We start from the raw sequence: 23,981 nt of genomic DNA on the forward strand, positions 1-23,981 counted from the left end.
CCAAGGTTCTGGCAATTTCAACTCCCTCTATCACTTCTTCTCTATTTGTAAGGATTAAGTCCAGTATAGCTTTACGTCTAATTCCCTCCTCCACTTTTGGGTGACAAAGTTGTCAGGTAGGTTGATTAGGAATCTGTTCGATCTTCTGCTGAGTTTGTCTCCCAGCTGATATCTGGGTAGTTGAAGTCTCCCATTACTACTGTGGTATGCTTCCTATGTTTGTTAACTGGTTGGCAAAGAGTTCATCTATTTTTTCTGATTGTTTGGGTGGCCTGTAATATATACCCATGACAATGTCACCTTTTTTCTCTTTTATATTGACCCATATACATTCTGGAGAGATTTTATCTTTGATCATGTGCATTTCTGTAGATATGTAGTGTTCTCTTACATATAGTGCAACTCCCGCCCCTCTTTTTGTAGACCTGTTTCTTTTGAACAATTTGTATCCATCCACCAGTCCATTCCATTCATGGGTTTCATTCTACTAGGTTTCTGTAATGCCAACTATGTCATACCCTCCCTTGTGTACTATTGCTTCTAGTTCAGCCTGTTTGTTCCCCAAGCTTTGAGCATTTGTTCATAAACATTTAAGACTTTTATGCCTGTCCGTGGGTATATTTCCTGCATCTCCTGATTGTTGTTTGAGGTTTTTTTCTTCTTCTCATCACTGCCTACCTCATTGTTTGACTTGTTTTCTTGGGATTTATGATTGGTTTTGGGTTCTAGAAATTCTAAAGATTGGTCACCCTTCTCTCTCAATTTTAGTTTAAAGCCCTCCTGATGAGTTGGGCCAGTCTTTTTCCGAGTACATTTTCCCCTGTTTTCGTGAGGTAAAAGCCCGTCCCTTGGCAAGAGTCCTCCACATAGGAAATGCAGTCCATCATGAAGGAAACCAAAGTTTTCTTGGCGACACCAACCCTTTAGCCAATGGTTTATTTCTAAAATTCTTTTTTCCCCGCAGTGGGTGTTGGCCTTTCGTTGGGAGTACTGATGAGAACACTACTTGTGCTCCTAACTTAATTTTATTGCCTAGTTGTTTGTAATCTCTCACTATTGTACTCAGGTTCTTAGTTGTGTCTTTCATCCCAATGTGGAGGAGGAGGAAGGGATAGTAATTTGTAGGCCTAATTATTTTGGTTAGGTTCTCAGCCACATCTTTGATTTTTGCTCCAGGGAGACAACATACCTCCCTGGATTGTATGTCTGGTCTGTAGATGGACGATTCTGTTCCTTTGAGGATAGAATCTCCTATTACCAACACTCGCCTTCCTTTTCTGGGGGCTGCAATCTGGGCTGCTTTTCTGTTTATCTCAGGTGTGTTTGTTGATGTGGCTTTTTTAGGGATATTTGAAGTGACCTTTTTAGGGATATTTGAAGTTGTTTCTTTGCTAGATGTCTGCATGTTTTCTTTGAGGGGGAAGTTGTGGGTCTGCGTGTTTCCATCTAGGGGGAGAAACTGATTGCTCAGTTTTAATGGGGCTGCTTCTGGTTGGGTTGGGTTGGCCAGAAGGGGTTTGTTTGTTGTATGCTGTTTCTTTCTTTGAGTATTGTGTTTTCTTGTGTGTGTGACATACCTCCATTTGTCTTCCCCCAAGGGTTTATCAGTAGGGTCAGATCCTCTGGGAGTTATTTGTTCGTTATTTGGTTCAGTTTGGGTATAGTTGTCTTTCGTAGATTGGGGTTTGGCCAGAGTTGCCTCTAAGCGCCTTACTTACTCTCATAATTCACATAGTTTACATCTAATGCATGTATAATTTGGGTGTTCTTTGGGCATAAGCACATACACGCAACATGCACTGCATACCACAATACTTTTTCCATGAGTTTGTTCTTTGAAAATCCCTCTTTTTGGCTGGCAGATGTGCTTTGCTGTTAGCCTTATTTCTTCCTTGTTTGTTCTAGGTAATTGTGCCTGTTTTTTTTACTATTCTTTTATCTGCCTGTTTGTGCTCATTTTTCTACCTTGTTATTTATTTAACCTTCTTCCTATATGTTAGTTTTGTTTATCCTTTTCTTCCCTCTATTTTTTTAAAAAAGTTTTTGAGCTCCAATTCCTTTTTGTTCTTTACTGGTCTGTGTGTGTGTCTTCCCTCCCTTCCTATTGAGACCTCAAACGTAATCATTGCCTTCACTTCTGTTGCTCGCTGCTCCGGCCTTGTTTTCTCTCTTGGCTCCCTTCTGTCCTTCGGTGCTCGGTCTCTGCTCTGGTCAGGCCTGTTTAGCTTCCTGGTCGGCTCAGCTGCTCTGTCTGGTCTGCTCCTCTCAGGCGGCCAGTCAGCTTGAGAAATCAGAGAGGTCTCTGGCTTGAAGTGTCTCTGTTGCTGCTGCTTCATTTCTTCCCCTCCCCGTCTCAGGTTTTGCCATCTCCAATTCCTCACAGCCGAAGGATTGCTGTAGTAGGCCTTTTGTCCTCTGCCAGACCAGGCTCTGGATTTAGATTTCAGAGGGACTCAACCTAGGATGAATAATATGGTAAACAGAAGCAGCAATAAGCATGCACATCTGGTCTGGCAGAAGAAGTTGAAATGTTTTACCTCTTCTAGTCCAGAGCCCAGGTTGGGTAATTTGCAAGACCAAAGTCACCCAGGTTCTGCTTCGGAGATCCCCTCGCTGGAGGAACTGTCTATTGCCAGCTGGAGGAAGAGTCACAGGTGGATCAGAAGCTGTTATTTGCATGAATTTGCAGACTTGGTTCTTGGTCTGGAGAACAGGAAGGCTGGGTGGCCCTTGGGGGAAAGAGGAGGAGGAGGAGGCCCAGAGGAAAAGCAGCTCTAGAGGAGATGCTAACATTTCGCATGAAAATCTTCTTGGCACCTGTGGAAGTTCCTCTTGAAAGAAAATTGTTGATAAGATGGAAGGGGGGATTTTTTAAAAAAATCCCCGCCTTGCAATTGCAAGGCTATTCCAACTTCCCCAAGGCTTCTCTCCATGCACCAAAAGCTAGGCGGGTTAGCTTCATATTTCAAGGAACTGAAGGAAGATGGTATCCAATCAGAACAAGTGATTCACTGGTTTTTCAGAGTGAGGCTGAGGAGAGAGCGGGAGACAGAAATTGGAGTTTTGGCGTGCAGATCATGCACAGCCCCTGAGTTGGAATGAGGTTGCATCTCTTCAGGATCTTGCCTCCAGGAGGTTGCTCTTCCCATCGCCCTTCTATTTACAAAGGAAGTATGAACCAATTCTTGAACTACCAAAGCATCGGGGTGAGCACAGGGAATGGTAAAAAAAGATCAAGATGGTGACCTCGGTCTGGTTTTATGTGTTGTATCCTTGCAGTCACCATTTTGACTTTTATGACCCCACCAGAGGACCCCCTTGAAAGCTGCGTTTCCTTATTTCAGTTAAAAACCTGAAAATAACCAGGGAGGGGGAATAATTAAATATGAAATGGAATTCTTTGTGCACTAAATTTCAGCCAGCAAAAACAAATGAAGCCTGAACTCTTTGTAGGTTATAAAACTTTTCCAAAATAATGTGGGCAATATGAGAGTTTAAGCTACAAAATAAATCTGCCCTTGGCCAGTTCATTTGAGATATACATCTCATTCATTCTTTTCTTGCTTTGCCAGAGAAAACATCCTTTTATTTTATCTGAGAAAAACAGGGCTCAAGGGCCTTGTTTGCAAAGCCACGGGGCCCTGGCTTTTTTGTGCCAGGCTGAGCCCTATTACAGCGCTCGAAACATGGGCAAATATTTTCTCCTGCTCAGTTTGAGTCCTGGCAGAGCAGCGTTTTCTAAGTCCGATGCAAATGTACCTTGGAATGTAGCTCTTCAGCTTCCCACTGAGATGGGTGTGCAGAGAGGATCTGCGACGGCCAAACAATGCACTGCAGGTGGCCAGCCCCATGGTTTATGAAGTTCTTGGCACTCTCTGAGCTTGGTTGTCTGCTTGCAGATGTTTCATCAGCCAGCTAAGCAACCTCATCGGTGCGAGGGAATGTCAGTGTGGAGTTCATGACTATGGGTTATATAGGACATTTCCAGGATATCTCAAGTCCTTTGGTTCCAGAAGCTTTGGGTGTAGCCATTGGAGTGCACAGCTACTCTGGGGAACTTCCCACCCGAGGTACAATGGCATTATCGTTCTAGGTGATGGACTGGGAAAGCGATGGGAGGCTGGGTCCATTTTGCCACCTGTCTCGATGTGCTGCCTAAAGCAGCTGATTCAGGTCGCCTACCAGTAGAGCTGGCGGTGCATAAGGGATAAACCCGTGGTCTCCTTCTGGGCTGAATCCTAGAGTTGAAAGGGGTCATGAAGGCCATGGAATTTCGCCCCCTGCTTGAGAGAGGAGTCCAAAGAAAAGCATCCCAATAATTGGTGGTCCAGCCCCCCCCCTCTCCCTGTATGTGTGTGTGTGTGTGTGTGTTAGGTTTGTTTTTTTTAAATTACATTCTCAATATTTAACATAATGTCTGGGTTCATGTATTTTAAGAAAAAAATGACTAGGATTAACCTAAACGATATGTTAATTAATCGCTCGATGGTCTTCTTGCTAATATCTATTCAAAGTTACATATCACATTCCTTTCTCTCTAACTCATTTTTTCTGGCCATTGATAAAAATTATCCCATGTTGTAAAATACACTGAGCCTTCTTTCTCTTTTATCTTTAAGGTCAATCTGTCCATTTCTGCACACTCTAAAATTTTCTTAATTAATTCTTCTTCAGCTGGCAAACTTTCATTTCCCCAATGTTGGGGTGGTGCAGCCTCTCCTTGAGCAGTTTTGGCAAAGGGGAAGCGTGAGCTTTCTGGCCTTGGGTTTCCACTGCCAGTTTGCTCTGAAACCCAGGAACCTTTCTGGATCAGAATCTGCTGCCATGTGTCCTACGCTCTGGAGTGAGGGAGAAGGTCTTGCTCCATACCTTTACTTTTCAGGTATTGAAACTGGCTGCCATCTGCCTCCCAAGATTTCTCCCATCAAAGCTACACAGAGCCACTTTCCTCAACCTCTCCTTTAAAGTCTCCTTTGCACCTATTCCAGTGGGTGTGAATCCTTCTTAATGTGGTGTCCAGGACTAGACTCTGAGCAAAGATGCAAGAGCTGATTCCCAGGCTGAGAAAGCTGGAGATGGTTATATCAGATAACACACAACTACAGGCCTCCCCAGGATCAGTTCAGAAACTTTCCTCTTTACCAGGATATAGGAAGGCAGAAAGAGAATCAAAACATTTTCGTTCTAATGTACACAGGGATTTAAACTGAGAAGATTTTGGCTGCTGCAATTCTTGTATCTCTTCCCCTTTTATCTCAAACAAATCTTGCTAAAAAAGAGTCTGAGAAAATTGTACTTGGAAAAGAATAACTTTTGATTTGGGGCAACTGCCAAAGAACCTGACAAATGAACATAATCACACACTCACACAAGTCCAAGCACAGACATCTACAATAAATCAAAATGGTGGCAGGTGCATCATATTATTATACAGAAAATTGAATTAGGTAGTTCGCATTATGTTGAGATGATGCATTCTCCACTACTTATTCCCCCCTTGTTCCTCAACCTGAGGAAACCCAGGTCAGGGCTAATATCTGGAAGATATAATCTTAATAACTACTCATAACCCTACACATCATCTGTTGAAAAGGCTGACAGATTCTTGACCGCTTTTGCTGTTTCACCTGCTTCTGATTGGTGTTGGTTGGCTGCTTGGTTTTTCATCTCTGATACTCTCTTCATTCTGTACTGATTTATGATGATTTTGATGAGTTTTATAATTGAAAACCAATTGGCACATTTGCACATGAGCCAGTGAGTTTGCTCAGCTGTCCATAGAATCAACATGGCCCAGGCCGCCTTTGCCTTGAGACTGATCCTCAGAAGCCACAGAGGTCATCTAAACACCTTGACTAAGCCTAACTTACCATTGAAGAACCCCTAGAGGACTGAAGGAAAGAACCCCACCCCCCTTCTTAAGGACCTTGTCTAGCACTAAACAATATCATCTGACGGAAGGGCATTCAAGGAGATTTGCATGGACTCTCATGATCATGATGCTGAAGAAAACCCCATCTTGATGTGTGGACTTAGCTCTTGTGGGGCAGTGACCTTAAATGCCCTGTGGAAAACAAGGCCACTTATTCAGAGTTAGACTCCCTCGCCTGATGCCTTCTGGTGGGTTGGCACTATGGCTCATCCATTCTCAATCAATACAGTAGCTAAGAATGAGAAGAATCTGTTTTCTCCTTTAAGGAAAACAATTGTCAGGCGTGAACAACCAGAATCACAGGTGCAGACTTTGAGCTAACTACTTTATTACTTTCTACCTATAATACAGAAATCTCCCCAGTCTGGCAGCCTACTCCTGGGAACCATCACAATGACATCAAAGTATTGGCACATTCATCCTGATGTCACTGAGCACAGAACACAATTTTGTACTTTGCGTTGGTTCATGTAACATGAGTGGTACAAATTTCATTATTGTATTAGATGTTCAATAACTTCAGGATACTCATGTCACCGCTTGCCTACCCCACAGTCATCTGCAGATATCAAAGACAAATTCAGAGACATAAATATCCCTCTTATAAAAATAAAAAACCCAATTTTGGGAAATGTCAGCTTTGTTATACAACCCCCCATGTTCTTCTGATGAATTAGATCCCTTGCTAGCTCATCTACGAAGCTCAAAGCAGTGCCTGTTATTTCACTTCTAAGGAACAGTGAAGTAGTTTAAGAAACATAGTTGGCTCATTTCTCTTAATATTCACAAGAATTCAGTGTTAGAAACAAGTCAGATCCTATAGCAGGTCAAACTTCAGAGGATCCAAGCAACAGCTGCTATGTCAAGTGGAAAATGCTGTGATTCAAATTCAGCACCTGTTTTTTGTCACTGGGAGTAAAAAACTTTGGCTCCATCGAAGTTGAGATCCTTTTTTAAAAGAAGAGTATGTCGATCTAATACATTATGCATGTTTTGTTGACAATTTTTCAACTATTTAATTTTTCAGCTATTCAACTATTCCCTCATATAACACATTTAGTTGGTTAGTTTCTTCAATCTACGAACTCATCTTTTATTTAGACTTTCCCTAATTTGCTTTCTTAAATTGCAAAATTCAGAGGACCAAAAATATGAAACAATATCTGTGCTCTGGTTTGATACATATATAAATGCAAACTGAATTAATTTGGCTCCCAACTCATCCTTCTGTAAACCACTTCATCAGTGAATAAAGATTTCCTCCAAGGTGTAACATAAATATATAAACCCTACAAATATATTCTACACATGTGTTCAGGTAATATATAAATACAGGTACCCCTCGACCATAATTTGGCCCAAATTTTCTATTGCTAAGCAAGATGGTTGTTAAGTGAGTTTTGCCCCATTTTACAATCTTTCTTGCCACTATTGTTAAGTGAATCACTTTAGTTGTTAAATAGTAACACGGGGTTGTTAAGTGAATGTGGCTTCCCCATTGACTTTGCTTGCCAGAAGGTTGTAAAACGGGATCACATCACCCCGGGACATTTGTCAATTGCCAAGCATCTGAATTTTGATCACATGGCCATGGGGATGTTGCCATGGTTGGAAGTGTGAAAAATAGTCCTGCCACTTTTTTCAGTGCCATTGTAACTTTGAACGGTCATTAAACAAATGGTTGTAATTCAAGGACTATCTGCATTCTTTTTTTGTAATCAAATAAAAATGCGGTACTAGTGACACAGTTACTATTCCACAACCAACAGGATAAAAATGCAATAGTTTAGAGGACATGAGCATTCTCTTTCACTGCATGCCTGTGTCCAAGACGTTCTGAGTGCCTTTATTTTGCTCTCTTCCTTGCAGAAATTCCGGCACCCCTGCCGGGAGGTTATTAAAAATCTCAGTTCAAAAGAGGAGGAACCTGCCTTTTGTGAAGCACTGAAATAGCAAAGGAGAAACAGCTTCTTTTTAAAAGAATCATTAATCACCTGGTTGTCAAGGGAAGCCAGACCTTGAAATCCTAGTATGGGTGGCCTCTCAATGACCCTCCAATTCAAATTCACAAGGATTTTTCAACAGACATTTAAGCAAAAAGGGTGGATTTCTAAGCAAACTTACGCAGTGTGTGCTGGAGATGATGACGGAGCTGGAGATGAAGCTGAGGCCGTCGTTCATGCTCACTTGAAGAGCAGCTTCCCTAAAACAAGGAAGGAGGGGAGAAATGACTTGTTGGGGAAAGACTCACAGTCCACTTCTTTTGAAAACGCAGCAGCATCTGGGCTGGTGCAGATCCTTTCTATTGTAGAGAGACCGCCTGGTAGGTGGTCCTCAAATGGTTTGGGCTTTAGCTGTGAAGAACAGAAGTCTACCATCATATCTGCAGGGCCAACAAGCTGGAGAAGGCTACTCGATTTGCTGAATGACCAGAATAGCAACAGAACATGCCCTCCATGGCAGGCAGGAGCCAGCCTTCTAGATGGAGGGCACAGATGCTGCAATCAAAGCTCTGCCCCACTTCTGTAAGGGCGGTGGTGGGATTCAGCCAGTTCACACCACTTTGGCAGAATGGTAGCTATTTTTTTTTTAAAAAAAATATGTTTTATTGATTTTAACATAATATTTATTTTACCTTAATATTTGGTAAACAGCGTGTTGTCTGGGTTAGTATTTAAAAACAATCAATAACAATTAATTTCTATAATTCTATAGTCCATATAATGGCTTTGCTTGATTTTCTCTTCTTCCAATAATATTCTCTTTGCCAACCTTAAATTAATACAGTTCTTATTATTTGAATAAATGACAATTAAATATAGACATTTTTCTCATGTTTCTGCAAAAAATAACCACATCAGTATAAGGCTTCTTTTTTAATTGATCATCTTGATTGCCTCATCATAGATCCTGTTTACAGAATTCTTATTTAAATTTGTTTTCCCCACAATATTCAAAGCATTCTTACTGGTTAAGATTTTCTTGAAACTAGTTACACTTAAGTATTTAACTCTTTTTTCCTCATACAAGCCTTCCCAACACTTTTACATTTCTCATATCTTAAAAAAGGGAAAAAACCAGAGAAAACATTTCTTTTATATACATCATCCCAACATTTATATATTTCTCATGCCAAAAAACAAAACACAAAAGAAGAAAGAAAGAAAAAATACTATGTTACTTGAAGGGTTCATCCCTCTTAAACTAATCTTCATTTATTGTATATCCAAAATCTTTCTATTTCTTTAACCATACAAACAGATGTTTAATTTTTAAATATTCCCTCTGGTAAATCCCATCATCTAATTTCTTAATTCTCACTTTAGCCTTTTTTTTTTTGGCCAAACATCTTTCCTGATCAATATGCTTCGCTGAATCAAAGAATCTTTCCATAATCCTAAAAATGTTGTTGCAGGTACAAAAGGTAAAACAGGTAAGATGTCTTTATAGGAAGGTTTCACCCCTTTGTATTCACTGAGAATCTTCCTTCCTTTCTTGATTTTATTTACCATTTTTTGTCTCTCAAGTTCTTATAGTTCTCCTGGCAGAATCCATTTTGTCAACTCTTTTTTCTTGTCCTCAAACTTATTTTGTAATCTTAGAATATAGGTTACCTTTTCCATGTCCAGTATTTCCTGTAATTTTTTTTTTCATCTGGGTTAAATCATACTTTCTTCTATTGCTAAATTCCATCTTGAAATCTCTCTCCTCTGTCTCGTATTCAGTTGTCTGTTTTTTCTGCTCACTCTTTGTTTTTATTTTCTGAGAATTTTTGTGTTGTAAAGTTAAATTGGAGATGTGTTTATTTATATTTTCAAAATTATTTTTAATTTCCTCGTGGTTTGAGATCATTGTTGTTTGGATTAGTTGCAACATAGCATAGATCTCCTTCTGGAAAGTATTTGTTTTTTTCTTGGTATATTCTTTCTGCAAGTCTTGGGTTTTCCATGATAGGTAAAAATCAGGGTTTTCCTTTCTCTGCAGACAGCTTTAGAGTCACAGTTAAATTGGTATTTGTAATCCAGAAAGGTCAATTCTATTTTTTTAGAGTTTATAATTCTCACTTTGTAGATAGCCCAAAATGTTTTCTTTCTTTTTCATCATAGCTGTTCTCTGTTATTAAGACATTGAAGGTCACCAAAAACAAGTTAGCTTTTCCTGGGCTTTGCCAGTCCCTGTAATAAAGCAACTGCTGTTGTATATTTTCATCCACCACTAGATATCAGCACCAGTCAATAATAGGTAATTGTTTACTTCTATTTTCATGATTTAAAAGGAAAATCGTAACAGATTCCACCGATTTCAAACTTGTCCAAATTAAGTCTTATATTTATTTCATTTCAATATATTTCTGTTCCCCCTGAAAATTTTAATTCACCGCTTACATCTGTAGGAGGGTGGGGCAAAAATCCCCCCATTCTCATTTTCAGAGGCCTTTTGATTCTTGGGGTTTTTCTTTTTCTTTTTCCCAGGAAATCAATTTTCAAGTAGAAGAGAGAAAATCACTGTTCTTACCCAATTCCAAACACATTATTTACAGTCAGCTTAAAGTAGTGCTTTTGGGCTTCGGCTGCTTGTAGCTTGGGCTAGACTTTGAAGTTAAGCTAACCTTTCTTCTGCTGGTTTCTGGAGGGATTTTCCCAAACTGATTGGATCGGCCGCCATCTCTCCACAATCAGCGGAACTTCCTTCCTTCTTTGTTGCCTCTACAGGGCAACTTCAGGCCCATTTAGGGTACCCTAGCAGGGAGAAATAGGCCGTGGGGAACAGAGCCCCGTGCTCCCTCGGCTAATACGCTACTGCACAAAACCCTGGTAGCTAATTTTTTGTTGCCCAGGCCCAGAATGGACTTCCAGAAGTGGCATCCACACAGAGAACCGGTTATTCACATATTTGAATCCCACCACTGTGTAAGGGGCAAGGGGTAGGGTTTCTACTATAATGTTGTACCCCTTTATGTTGCTTGTTGACTATCCTCTGGTCACAGTGGGTATGAGGCTATCAAGAACCACCACTTCCTCCCCAAAATTACTGAAATTCTCAAGGGCAGATCAGACAGAACAGTAGCAAAAGAAAATTCACCAGTGAAGTTACAACAAAAAGAGCTATTGTGTATAAACTGTATTTTCATAAACCTACATGCCAGCTTCTTGTAAGACAGGTGCCGGGCAGAGTAAGTAGGTGTCCTCCACTACAAAGGGTTTCTCATCTGGAAAGAGAAGCAGAGAAAGTGGTTCCAGGTGAAGCAACTTTGGAAAGAACAATTAAGAGTGTGGGAAGTTTTATATCCACATATATTTTACTCTTTATTACTGTTTCCATCTTTCCTTGAAACATTAACAGAATCCACAATGGTCTAAGAATCAGTGTCTCCACTAGATAATTGACAGTCAAGTGGAAACTAAGTTAATTAAGTAAAAATCACAAATGGAGGAAAAGCTTTTACCCAAACCTCCTCAAAACCCCAAATACCGGTAAGTTACCCTGACCTAATCCACATATCAAAGGATAAGGTCTGTAAATGCAAGCAGAGTTAATTAAATTAGGTCTTCCAGCAGAACTTCATTTTCACAAGAATAAACATACTTATACACACATACTTTCAGTGTCATCCTAGAATCGGCACGCAGACAATTCCACATCCAGGAGAAACTCCCCTATTTAACTGTCACTTTATGCCGTTTTTCTGCCCCTAAAGACAAACTCCATGTTTTTAGGAATAAATATTTTTTTTTTCTCTGCTCACAGCTGTCAGGCACTCATTTTTAGTTATTCTTTCACAACCCCTGGTCAAATTGGAACCCCAAATTATTCTTCTGACAAGGGGAAAGTCATTTTTGAGTTTCTTACTTCAAAGAAATAAAAGGTTCAGCCCCATTTCTCACCAAGTTATATAGCAAAAATATAATACAAACGGAAACATTCACAAAACATAGGTAGTCCTCGACTTACAACACTTCATTTAGGGACTGTTCGAAGTTACAATGGCACTGAAAATTGAGGTCAGAAGTTGAGGACTATCTGTAAGTACATCCATAAAATCAAGCGTGGGGACTTAGGATCCATTTCTGGTCTGGAACAAAATGGTTTATGCTTATCTGCAGAAAATGGCAGGAAGCAGAATGACCATCTCTCAGGTGAGATTTTCAGAGTGTCATGGCAGCTAATCTATCATCATCACATGATGAGATGCTGAGCAGGCCCTGGTTGGCAGATTTTAGCTATACAGGCGCACATAAATGGATACTTCAGAAGAAGAGCTACACAAAGATGCTGGTCTATATTTATGACCAATGGAGACAGATAGAAAAAGGGATTGGTTCACAGATCAGGCCTAACCCAAAACCTGGTTAAAAATCTGCAATTCCTATTTACAGGGAGAAACGTGATTATGGCTTCAGGTGATGGGCCAATTCATACACCGTGCTAAAAGAAAGGGCAGATTTCCACACCATGGGATAACCCAACTCTATTTTATTCTATTCTGGCATATTGTTTGAACTTGGCTTATACGTTTTTTTAATCTCTTTTTTTTTACTGTTAAATTCTATTCACACGTCATAGAATCACAGAATGTAAGAACTGGACATCCATTCCAGCCCAATTGGTGTAGGAATTGAAGAAAAATCTCTTTCAGGGCAGGGGAATTCTAGGAGTTGAAATCCACAAGTCTTAAAGTTGCCAAGTTTGAAAATTCCTGCTCTAGGGCAAAACCAGGCAGACTGTTCCACTTAATTAACCACTCACTTCAATAGAAAATTACTCTTCATATGCAGCCCAAATCTTCTTTCATTCATTTATTTCCAACCTGCTGAAACTCGTCCTGCTTTAGAATTTAACAATAATAATAAAAGATCCATATTTCAGCTATCGAGATATTTGTATACTACAGTCACATGCCCCTTTAGTCTTCAGTTGAAGCTAGGATATACCTTTCTGCTACCAATTTATTTTATTAATACAATTTTTTTCCAGTGTTCATTGTTAAAGGCAAATTCTGCTTTCATGAATGCATCTAGTTTTGCAAACACATTCTCTTAGTGGTGTTTTACTGGATCCTGAAGCCAAGGGGCTGCTAGGCGATGGACCTGATTTCTCCTGGGTTGCGCACTATTGCAGACCTTGCTTTATGTAAGGACCTGCCTCAACTAGGTCTCCCAAGAAAGCAGAACTCTTGAAACAACATTTTTCAAAAGGAACTTTTATTGAGAGTTAGTGATAGCAGTAGAGGAAAGCAAGTTCTGAGGATTTCTCCCGAGATTTCCAGAATTGGTGAAAATGATGTGAATAACCCTGCTGATGCGCACTTGTGAATAATGGATACACACCCTCCACGTTAATTTACTAAAATAATGATTGCAACTTATGGCACACAGGTCAAAGGTGGCATGCCACATTTTGGGTGACACACCAGTGTTTATCAACACCCGACAACACCTATTCTCAAAAACATGTCTCATTCTTGCACTACAGGTAATTCTCGAGTTACAACCACAATTGAGCCCAAAATTTCCATCGCTAAGCAAGTTAGTTGTTAAGTGAATTATCTCCATTTTACAACCTTGCTTGCCACAATTGTTAAATGAATCACTGCAATTGTTAAATAAGTAACATGGTTGTTAAGTGAATCTGGCTTCCCCATTGACTTTGCTTGTCAGAAGGTCACAAAAGATGATCTCATGACCCTGGGACACTGCAACCACCATAAAAATGAACCAGTTGCCAAGCATCCAAGTTTTGATCACGTGACCATGGGGATGCTGCTGCAATGGTCGTAAGTGTGAAAAACGGTCCTGAGTCACTTTTTCAGTGCTGTTGTAACTTTCAATGGTTACTAAACAAATGGTTGTAATACAAGGATTATCTATAGATGAAATAAGCCCACACACAAACAGATTCTCCCCTCTCACACTTCTCCCTCCTCCCAAGTGCCAGAGGTCCTTCTCTTTGAAGCTCCCCTGTGTAGTATTTGAGACTTGAAGATTGGCTTGCCCTGAAGGATAAGGCTGGGTGGAACTCTGAAGCCAGACCTTTCAATACTTTCTGCACTTCTTTTGATGCAGCCGGTTGCTTTTCCTTCCAGGGCTGTCACACAACTGCACCGTAGCCTCCCGGGCACCATCCATCTTCAGGTTGCCCTGTAATTAAACCTACAATCTGTGCAAGGCTTGATAGGATTTAACTTGACCACTTTGGCTTGGCTACTCAGCAGAAACCATGTCGGGGGTTGGAACTGAAGGCCATTCCTTAGATTTGGCCAGACAGCCAATGCCGCAAGTCTTCCCTTGTCCAACCCAAGAGACAACATTTTGGTTCCTTCCAACCCTGAGCAGTACAAAATGGGTCAGCCTCATGCCTCTTCTGAAATGCTCATTAATGAGAGCATTGAATGAGCCTACGTAACTCCTGGTTAGGCCTTGGGACAATATCTAGCCATACTTGCTGAGAGCTTCTCTTTAATTAATGTTTGTGAAATCATTCAGCTTTATCCTGTCTGATTTTAAACACAGAAGTTCCAGGTTGTCACTCCAGAGTATTCATTCTTCGCTTATTTTGTAGCATTTAAATTCAGGCCTCTTCAAACATATGAAGAATGGCTGCAGGACTTGGGTTTGGCAAGTCTAAAGAAAAGAAGAAATAGGGGAGACATGATAGCAGTATTCCAGTATTGGAAGGACTGCCACCAAGAAGAGGGGGTCATGCTATTTACCAAAGCACCAGAGGGCAGGGCAAGAAACAATGCTTGGAAACTGATCAAAGAGAGAAGCGACCTGGAATTAAGGAGAAAATTCCTGACAGTGAGGGCAATTAACCAGTGGAACAGTTTGCCACCAGAAGTTGTGGGTGCTCCATCACTGGAGATTTTTAAGAAGAGACTGGACAGTCACTTGTCTGAGATGGTATAGGTCCTCCTGCTTGAGCAGGGGGCTGGACTAGAAGACCTCCAAGGTCCCTTCCAGCTTCTCTTCTCTTCTCTTCTCTTCTCTTCTCTTCTCTTCTCTTCTCTTCTCTTCTCTTCTCTTCTCTTCTCTTCTCTTCTCTTCTCTTCTCTTCTCTTCCCTTCTCAATTCCATCCCTATTCTATTCTATTCTATTCTATTCTATTCTATTCTATTCTATTCTATTCTATTCTATTCTATTCTATTCTATTCTATTCTATTCTATTCTATTCTATTCTATTCTATTCTATTCTATTCTATTCTATTCTATTCTATTCTATTCTATTCATCAAATTTGCAGATGACACCAAACTGGCAGGAGTAGCCAACACCCCAGAAGACAAACTCAGGATCCAAAAAGATCTTGACAAACTCGAACAATGGGCCCTATCCAACAAAATGAGTTTCAATGTGGAGAAAAGCACAGTTTTATATTTAGGCAGGAAAAAATCAAAAGTACAAGTATAGACTGGGTGAGACCTGGCTTAAAAACAGCAACTGTGAGAGGGACCTTGGAGTCCTAGTGGATGATCACTTCACTATGAGCCAGCAGTGTGAAGAGGCAACCAAAAAAGCTAATACAATCCTGGGTTGTATAAACAGAGGCATAGAATCAGGGGTCTTCAAACTCGGCCCTTTTATGACTCATGGACTTCAACTCCCAGAATTCCTCAGCCAGCATGCCTGACTGAGAAATTCTGGGAGTTGAAGTCCATGAGTCATAAAAGGGCCAAGTTTGAAGACCTCTGCATAGAATCAAGATCACACAAAGTATTATTACTGCTTTATGAAACCCTAGTAAGACCACACCTGGAATACTGCAGCCAATTTTGGTCACCATATCACAAAAAAGATGCTGACAGTTTGGAAAAAATTCAGAGAAGAGCAACTAATATGATTAAAGGCCTGGAGACTAAAACATACGAAGAATGGCTAAGGGACTTGGGTTTGGCCAGTCTAAAGAAAAGAAGAAATACGGGAGATATGATAGCAGTGTTCCAGTATCTGAGGGGCTGCCACAGGGCAGAGGAGGCCAGGTTGTTCACCAGAGCACCAGATAGCAGGACAAGAAACAATGGTTGGAAACTAATCAAAGAGAGAAGCAACCTGGAACTAAGGAGAAACTTCCTGACAGTGAGGACAATTAACCAGTGGAACAGCTTGCCTCCAGAAATTGTGGGTGCTTTTAAGAAGAGACTGGACATTCACCTGTCTGATGGTGTAGGTTCTCCTGCTTGAGAAGGGGGCTGGACTAGAAGACCTCCAAGATCCTTCCAGCTCCTCTCCTATTCTATTCTATTCTATTCTATTCTATTCTATTCTATTCTATTCTATTCTATTCTATTCTATTCTATTCTATTCTATTCTATTCTATTCTATTCTATTCTATTCTATTCTATTCTATTCTATTCTATTCTATTCTATTCAAAACTGAGATCAAAGGTTCAAAGGAAGGTAATAAAGATGATACAGGGTCTTGCTGTAACACAGGCATGTCAAATTTGTGATGTCATGTGATGTCGTGCGATGTATTGTGACTTTTTCTCCATTGCCGGCAATGGGGTGGGCAGCTTGACATGCCTGCTGTGACAGGAAAACTGCAGTTCAGTCTGAAGAAAAGAAGACTTTGATGCAAAGGCATCCCAAGGGGGCAGGGGTCAAAAAAGTCAAGATGGTAGCCGCAACCACATGCTACACATACAAAATGCACAGGGCTTTCATTATGCAGCTCTGGTGCCATCTTGATTTTTGTGACCTTTCTCTCTGTGGTCACCTCTGCTTGAGAGAGACTCGATGGCCATGTCCAGCTCTGACACAGCTCTTCACTTTTTCTCCTCCATCTCTGTCCAGGTTTTTTCTTCTCCTGCTTCCAGACTATCCCCTCAGTCCACACATCAAGATTTCCCCAAAAGTTTTTAAATGGAGCCTCACGCACTCGGGTGAGTGTCCACCGCTCATGCAAATGGAGCTGCACGTGCCTGCCACTCACACAGAACCATTTCCTCACTCACACACTTTCCGCCAAGCTGGAAAGGCTGGGGACCACTGCCATAAACCAAGACGGACAAATGAAGCTTCAAAAACAGCAAGAAAGCCAAGATACATTTCAAACAGCAACTATCTGAGAAGACTTCAAGCAGTCCAAAGGTCCATGAGGTATAAAGTAATTTTAACCCTTCAACAAATAAGCATCATATCAGCCCAGGACTTCCCTGCTCAACTAAAGCACCCTCTAGATTTATTGATTTATTGATTGAAGACATTTTTATGGCCTCCCCAAACTATCTCCAGAGGCACCTACAGAAGTGTGCCTCAAGGGCAAACAAGTGCAGAAACTGTGTACAGGTAGTCCTTGACTTAACAACAGATCATTTAGTGATCGTTCAGAGTTACAAAGACGCTGAAAAAAGGAACTTACGACTGATTTTCACACTTACGACTGTTGCAGCATCCCCATGGTCATGTAATCAAAACTCAGACACTTGGCAACTGACTCGTATTTATGACGGTCGCCGTGTCCCTGGGTCATGCGATTACCTTTTGCGGCCTTCTGACCTAGCAAGGTCAATGGAGGAAGCCAGATTTGCATAACAATTGTGTTACTAACTCAACAACTATAGCGATTCACTTAGCAATTGTGGTAAGAAACGGGGCCAAACTCACTTAACAACCATCTTGCTTAGCAACACAAATTTTGGGCTCAATTGTGGTTGTAAGTCATGGGCCATCTGTGCAAAACAACAGACCTGCTCTTTATTCTCCAGTCCCTTCCAGTTGTAGCAGTGAATCTCAAAAGAATGCACCTTCTCAGCCATCTATGCCGCCTGGCTGATTCTGGAAGATGCACAGCTTGTGATCTTATTCTTCACTAGCCACAAATGACTCGTTCAAGGCTGTTGGTGCCTCTCATGCACACAGATCCATTGGTCCATCTCTGCTCTATCTGGACTGGCCTGAGCTCACTGAATGTCGCCCTGCTCATTATTGACCAAAGAGATCTATAAAATGACAGACTGAGGGACCTGCAGATTTATCTTTAAATCTTTCAAAGAAATGTTTCTTTTGGAACCGACTTATGCATGGATGGAGCCTGAGTAAGCAAAGTCAGTTACAGTTAATGGAGTCTTTTTCTGATGTTTGCCAAAAACACATGGAAGAAACAGCTGGACAAGATCCCAGCCTTCAACTCAAGATTCTGATCCGCCTCTTTTAAGGTGAAATTGGGAGGATCATAACATGGTTGTAATCTTTGCCCTTAATAATCTTGATTTTTTAAAGCCATTTAGAAGAGAAGTCTTAATCTCTTTTCAGATTAAATAACACTTGTTAGTTACTCTGGATTAATCTGACACTGGTTTTTCTTAGACCTTCTGTGGTGTGACTCAACCTGATAAGACAAAGTATTTGTATCTGTAGTAAATCAAAGTATTTGTAGTAAATCCAACTGGTGGTTGGTGGAAGATTGGATGGTCCTGAATCTGGAGCAAACTAGTATTTCTGCTCCAGAACATGAGGCCTTTTCTACACTAGGCTGTGCTTGGTCTCCACTTCTGAAGGTTAGTTTTGCAAACAATTCTTCTTCTTTTCATCAGGAGCAATTGATCTTCTACTCTACCTTGGTGCATAAGAGTAACTCTCCACACAGCTTTATAAGTAAGCTACGGTTTCATTTTCAGATAAAGCAATCTTTCCATTCTGAAGTTACCGATGTCTGGGGTATAAGTAAACTAAAACACATCTTAACTTTTTTTGACTGATTATCCAGATGCATTTCTGACTTGTTTTATGGGAGAAGGCAACTTGGCAAGTTTTAAGCAACCTGAGAACGAGCACTCAAAACACACATCTGTAACCATCGCAACCGCCCAACACGAGTGTTATAATTCTAACACTGCAGATTGGGGGAGGGAAGCCGGCCGAGAGAGGCTGCTTGCGTACGTATCATCGCTGGTCAGAGTTATGTGCGCCTGAAAGCACAGGGCTGCCGCTAAATGTGTGCATTTCACAACGGAAGGCAGCTGGAAAGGAAACCTCAACTGCACTCAGCAACTCCTTTAGAATCTGCTAAAATTCAAAAAAATTAGCAAAGGTCTGCACAAGAGCCAGCTTTTTTTCTTCCAAAATAAATAAATGAAGCAGCATCCCTTTCTTAAAGTTCCAAAACATCTGAAACTGCTTGCAACTCTTCTGCTCAAGGAAGGAAAGCTTCTCCCTGATTGAAAAATAATCAGATGAAATGCCTATCGCGGAACACCACAGATTGGGATTCTAGACTCTTGAGGTTACTAATTTCACAGTTTCTGCTGGTAAAATGTTGCTTTGGGAGTCACGGAGTCTTCTTAGGAGAGATTGTTACGAGTTCTGCGTTATTTGGAGTCCAGCTACCAAATTTTATGGAAAGGATCAGCTTTTTAGACAGCAGCTGACTTCATTAGATGCTACCAAAGACTAACAAAGCTGTCCTCCTACGGCAGACATGTCAAACTCGTGACATCACGCAACGTCGTGCAGCGTATTGGGACTGTTTTGCCATTGTCGCAATGGGGTGGGCGCAGCTTCCGTGTGATGCGTCTGGCCCGTGGGCCGGCAGTTTGACACCCATGTCCTACAGTGTTAAGAATCTCAATGTTTTCTCTTCAACACCAAAAGCGGTTATGTATGCCAAAACAACTAGACACAAAGAGAATTTCTTCCCCCATTCCATCACTGCTGAACACCTAATTCCCACAGCATTGTCTTAGGCCCAGGGATTTATTTTTTTTCTCATAGAACGCACGGAACGGAAGAATCGGTTCCTTCTAAGCTGCCAGCACGAGTACAGGTATGGCTGCAGAGTGATTTTGCGGACCCCCAGCAGCCCAATCCGGGTTCCAGAGGCCTGGAAAAGGCCTCTGCCACCCGCATCTATGGCTGCAGAGCGATTTCTCACACACACACACCCCATGGCCGATCTGGACTCCGGAGGCCTTTTCTAAGCCTCCAGAGCCTGGAGCTGGAGCTGTGTGTGAGTTCCGGCACCTTTAAAAAAAAACCACTGCTTAGGCCTATCGATATTCACCCATGTAGTAGGCTGTATTGCTATTATCCTTGTCATCTTCTCATCTTCCCTACTCCCTTTTCCTATTGGTATCTTATGATCATCACTTGTTGTATCTTTTGTTTAATAATTGTAACTATGATTTATGATCTATGACCTATCACTGTGTTATTTGTATGTACATTGAGAGTTTATAAACAAATAAATTCCTTGTGTGTCCAATCATACTTGGCCAATAAAGAATATTCTCTTCTCTTCTCTTCTCTTCTCTTCTCTTCTCTTCTCTTCTCTTCTCTTCTCTTCTCTTCTCTTCTCTTCTCCTCTCCTCTCCTCTCCTCTCCTCTACTCTACTCTACTCTACTCTACTCTACTCTACTCTACTCTACTCTATTGTTTCCATAATTATTTGCAGTAGCAGATAGAGTGTTTTTAATATTGGAAGGTGGATAATGACACCCAAAAGGAGCCTCTCAACTTCTCATCAGTTTGGTTTGGGACTCTTTTTTGTGAAAAACAGATCATGCCCCAGCACATTCCTTCCTGGGTTATTCTGAGGCGACTGTGTTTTCCTCCTGGTGCACATGATATTAATTTCTTTTGCAATTCCTATGGAAAGGAAATCTGCCTCCTAAGGAGAGCCTCCTTGGGAGACTGACGAATTTGCAAAATTGAACAAAAATGTCCTCTTTGGATGCAGGAAGAATGGAAGGATGAAAATATGGCTCTGTACCACCAATGCTTATACCATAGCTTGACATGTGCAGCGTATGTGCAAAAACATCGGGAATTCTTCCCTTGCTTTTCTGAGCCAAAGCAATATTTCCTCCTTCCCTTTTCTTTCTTTATGAACCCTTAAAGATCTGGATGTCCTCACATTCACAGAATCTTTTTCTTTAAATGAAAAAAATAGACTAAGTAATCGACAGGCAGAACTAGTGAAAAAGATGAACAAGAAGCCAATGAAATGAATTTCTTGCCATTCCTGTTTTTCCACTTAAGTGCTCCAAAACTGTATTTTTTTAAATTGAATCTCGTAAAATATTCTGGGCCTCATCTACTGAGGAGGAAAGTTTTCAAACAAAACAATTGAAACAAACAATTTTAATAGTTAAGTGCCAGGTTTCAGCGCTCTCTTTCTTTTATTTCCATTGTGGATCTGCAAAGCAAGAAGGAGTAAAGAAGTCGCTTCTTTGCAATATTGGAAAATATTGCAAATATGTCTTTTAGAGTTGGGCAGATATTTGGCCCTCGTGAAATCCCCAGTGAACAGAGTATACTTTTTTTCCCCCTTAGGCATATCAAAATTATTTTAGATTAGATTCTTCTTAAAATTTCTTCCACTTTGGCACATCTGGTTGTGAGAGGCTGGATCTGTAGGCCTTCTGAATATCTAGCAGTTGCACTACATTTCCCATCATCCTCAGCCTGCATGGACATGGAGATTAATACCAGTAGGTACAATCTGCCTGGGAAGCATGAAATCATAGCTAGACAAAAATAGTTCCTGGTGTGTTTTTCCCAGCCTTGAGCCTCTCTGGCTGGTCTCATTCTTCATTGGTCTCATTTATCACTGTTGTGACTCAAGCTCTCATGTTTCCACTTTCTGAGAATATTTCATAAGACGGCTGTTGTCTCCCCTGCGTTCCATCCGATCTTCTTTTGTTGTCTGGAGCTGCTGGCGGGACCTCGGTTAAGCTAAGGTGGTGGTGGGGTTAATATTTTGCTCAGTGAAATGGTTTTGCTTCATCACAGCTTTCTTTCTTTTCATTCCTGGCACAAACAAAGCATTACTTTGTGTAAGTTTCCTCTGACTTTTTCCTGGAAATTTTTGGTTGCAAAACAAATGTTGAAACTGGGTTTCCAGATAGGAAGAAATGGAACACCCACAACTGGGCACATCTGGAATGTTATGGGCACGTTAGGGACAGAGACAAACAGCTGTCTTGAGCATGCAAAGAAGAACGAGGCTTATCACTAGACAAAAAAAAAAAAAGTCACGCAAGGGAAGCTGGGAAAAAAGAAAAATAACTACCCCAAGAAGCCAAATGGAAGACAGTGATGGCACCAGCCCTCAGAAAATTTTGAAGACCTTGTTAGCTGCTCCAGGGCCCATTTTGCAGAAGCAAACTAATGAGACTCCCAAACAAGAAAGGGAATCCAGAGCAACCTTAGCCTTTGATGCTGAATCACAGAGCAAGCGCATCCACAGTCATGAAGGGGTCGAAAAAGTCAAGATGGCTCCAGAACCATGCATTATGCATGTAAAAAAGGACTGGGACTTTCCTTGCATCATTGCGATTGCCATCGTGACTTTTTTTGACCTCCTCCCTGCAGGGATGCCTGTCTTGTCTAGACATCCACAAACTTGGTTAAAAATTCCTTCCAAAGGCGGCCAATGGACCCTATTCCAGACCCTGGTCTCCTTGGCCAGCTCGCTCCAAGGGGCCAACACGCCCACCTCACGTCCACTGATGCCTCAACATGCCACCAGATCCCACCGCTCCAATTAAAATACAATATTTTTTTAAAAGGACAAAAACATGCCACAGGAGAACAAGTTGATATGAGCCCTCACTGCTTTAAAAGAAGGAAGATTCCCGACTGCTTCAAAACAAAAGACTGAACTACATTTCCTTCTATTTCCACAAGGTTCTTTAAAAAAATCTTGGAAAGAGATGAGATTGGAAGGTAGGGCTTCACTTGGCCATCTGCCAGTTCAGAGTTAATTAAAAATCATCTTTTTAAAAAAATCTGGCCGTATAGGAAGGAGCTGTATCTTCCTCCTTTGTCTTAGGCCAGGGGTCTCCAAACTTGGCTGAGGAATTTTGGGAGCTGAAGCCCATCAGTCTTAGAGTTGCCAAGTTTGGAAACCGCTATCTTAGGCTAGATGCTCAGAGTTCTGACTACCTAACCTGGTTCCAATCCTGGTCCTCCCTTCTTCTTCCCTTGCACAAAACATCAGGGCAAGGAGGCATTGTCTTCCTTGGCCAAAGATGCCCTGGGTTCTTCAAAAAAGATGAGAGAACCAAGCAACTATTTCAGTGGAAATGAAATAAACTTAAATAAATATAGTGCATATTACCAAGCAAGCTCTGCTCAACTTTGATTGACTTCAAGAAAATCAAAGCAGAGTCAGACTCGGTTAGTACTTGTCTTCCTTCCTTCCTTCCTTCCTTTCTTCCTTCCTTCCTTCCTTCCTTCCTTCCTTCCTTCCTTCCTTCCTTCCTTCCTTACTTACTTACCGGTACTTACTTACTTACTTATTAGTCTATTTGTAGCTTTATACCCCTGTCTTTATTTTGCACAACTCAGAGGAGTTTATATAATGCTCTTCTCTCTTATTTTCCCTACCACAACATCCCTGTGAAGTGGTTTGCACTGAGATAGTCACCGACTCAAAGTCACCCATTGGCTTTGATGCTTAAGGGAAAACTAGGATGAGGGGAAACCACTAGTAATCCCACAATGGGAAGTTTTTAAAAAATCATGGAAGAAGGAGTCAACAATCGCTGCTGTTGTCAAGAAGAACAGAGGAAGGTGTCCATACGGCTGAGTCTAGCTCAGCTTGAGGGAATTTTCCTTCAAGCCTCAATTAATGGCAGTGTTTCAGCCAGGAGTGCCCATGGGGGATGGCCAAGAGCCAAGATGGTGGGCATGATGCTGCAAAGCCCCGCCCTTTTGCCTGTGCAGGCCAAGTTGATGGATGCCCAAAGGGGTGGGGCTTTGACTGCATGTTGTGGCTGCTGCGCTTAGCTATTCTTGGATGATCCCGAACAAGCCAAGCCAAGCTGAGTTGGGCAAGATTAGGACTTGGAAAGTTGACAACCAGGAAATTGCAGAGCTGTAGGCTAGTTTGGCAAGTGAAAGGAAAAAGGAATCCAGAAAACAAAAATAAAAAAACAGGTAGGTGCCAGGACAACTTACAGGAAGTGCTCAGGAAGTCCTCCAAGGCCTCCATTGAAGGAGACTTTGAACTATTTTGCACCTTCCCTATTTAGATAAACTGCTTATCTAAAGAAACCATGGCATTATGCTAGCAAGATTTGGAGGCCCTCTGAAGGATGAATTCTTG

General features: G+C 41.3%; 1 protein-coding gene across 1 annotated transcript in view; it reads right to left on the reverse strand.

The window, feature by feature from the left end:
• Positions 1 to 23,981, reverse strand: part of ANTXR1 (ANTXR cell adhesion molecule 1) — a gene marked incomplete at its 3' end in the record, with an annotated part of 177,486 nt that overhangs the window by 73,686 nt on the left and 79,819 nt on the right. The window contains exons 11-12 of the mRNA XM_081333597.1: positions 11,072 to 11,141; positions 8,057 to 8,135 (exon numbers count right to left, since the gene is read on the reverse strand). Coding sequence (XP_081189723.1) covers positions 8,057 to 8,135; positions 11,072 to 11,141 — 149 coding nt within the window. The remainder of the gene's footprint in view (positions 1 to 8,056; positions 8,136 to 11,071; positions 11,142 to 23,981) is intronic.

Source organism: Vipera berus, assembly GCF_964194415.1.
Source record: "Vipera berus genome assembly, chromosome: 8".
Taxonomy (NCBI): domain Eukaryota; kingdom Metazoa; phylum Chordata; class Lepidosauria; order Squamata; family Viperidae; genus Vipera; species Vipera berus.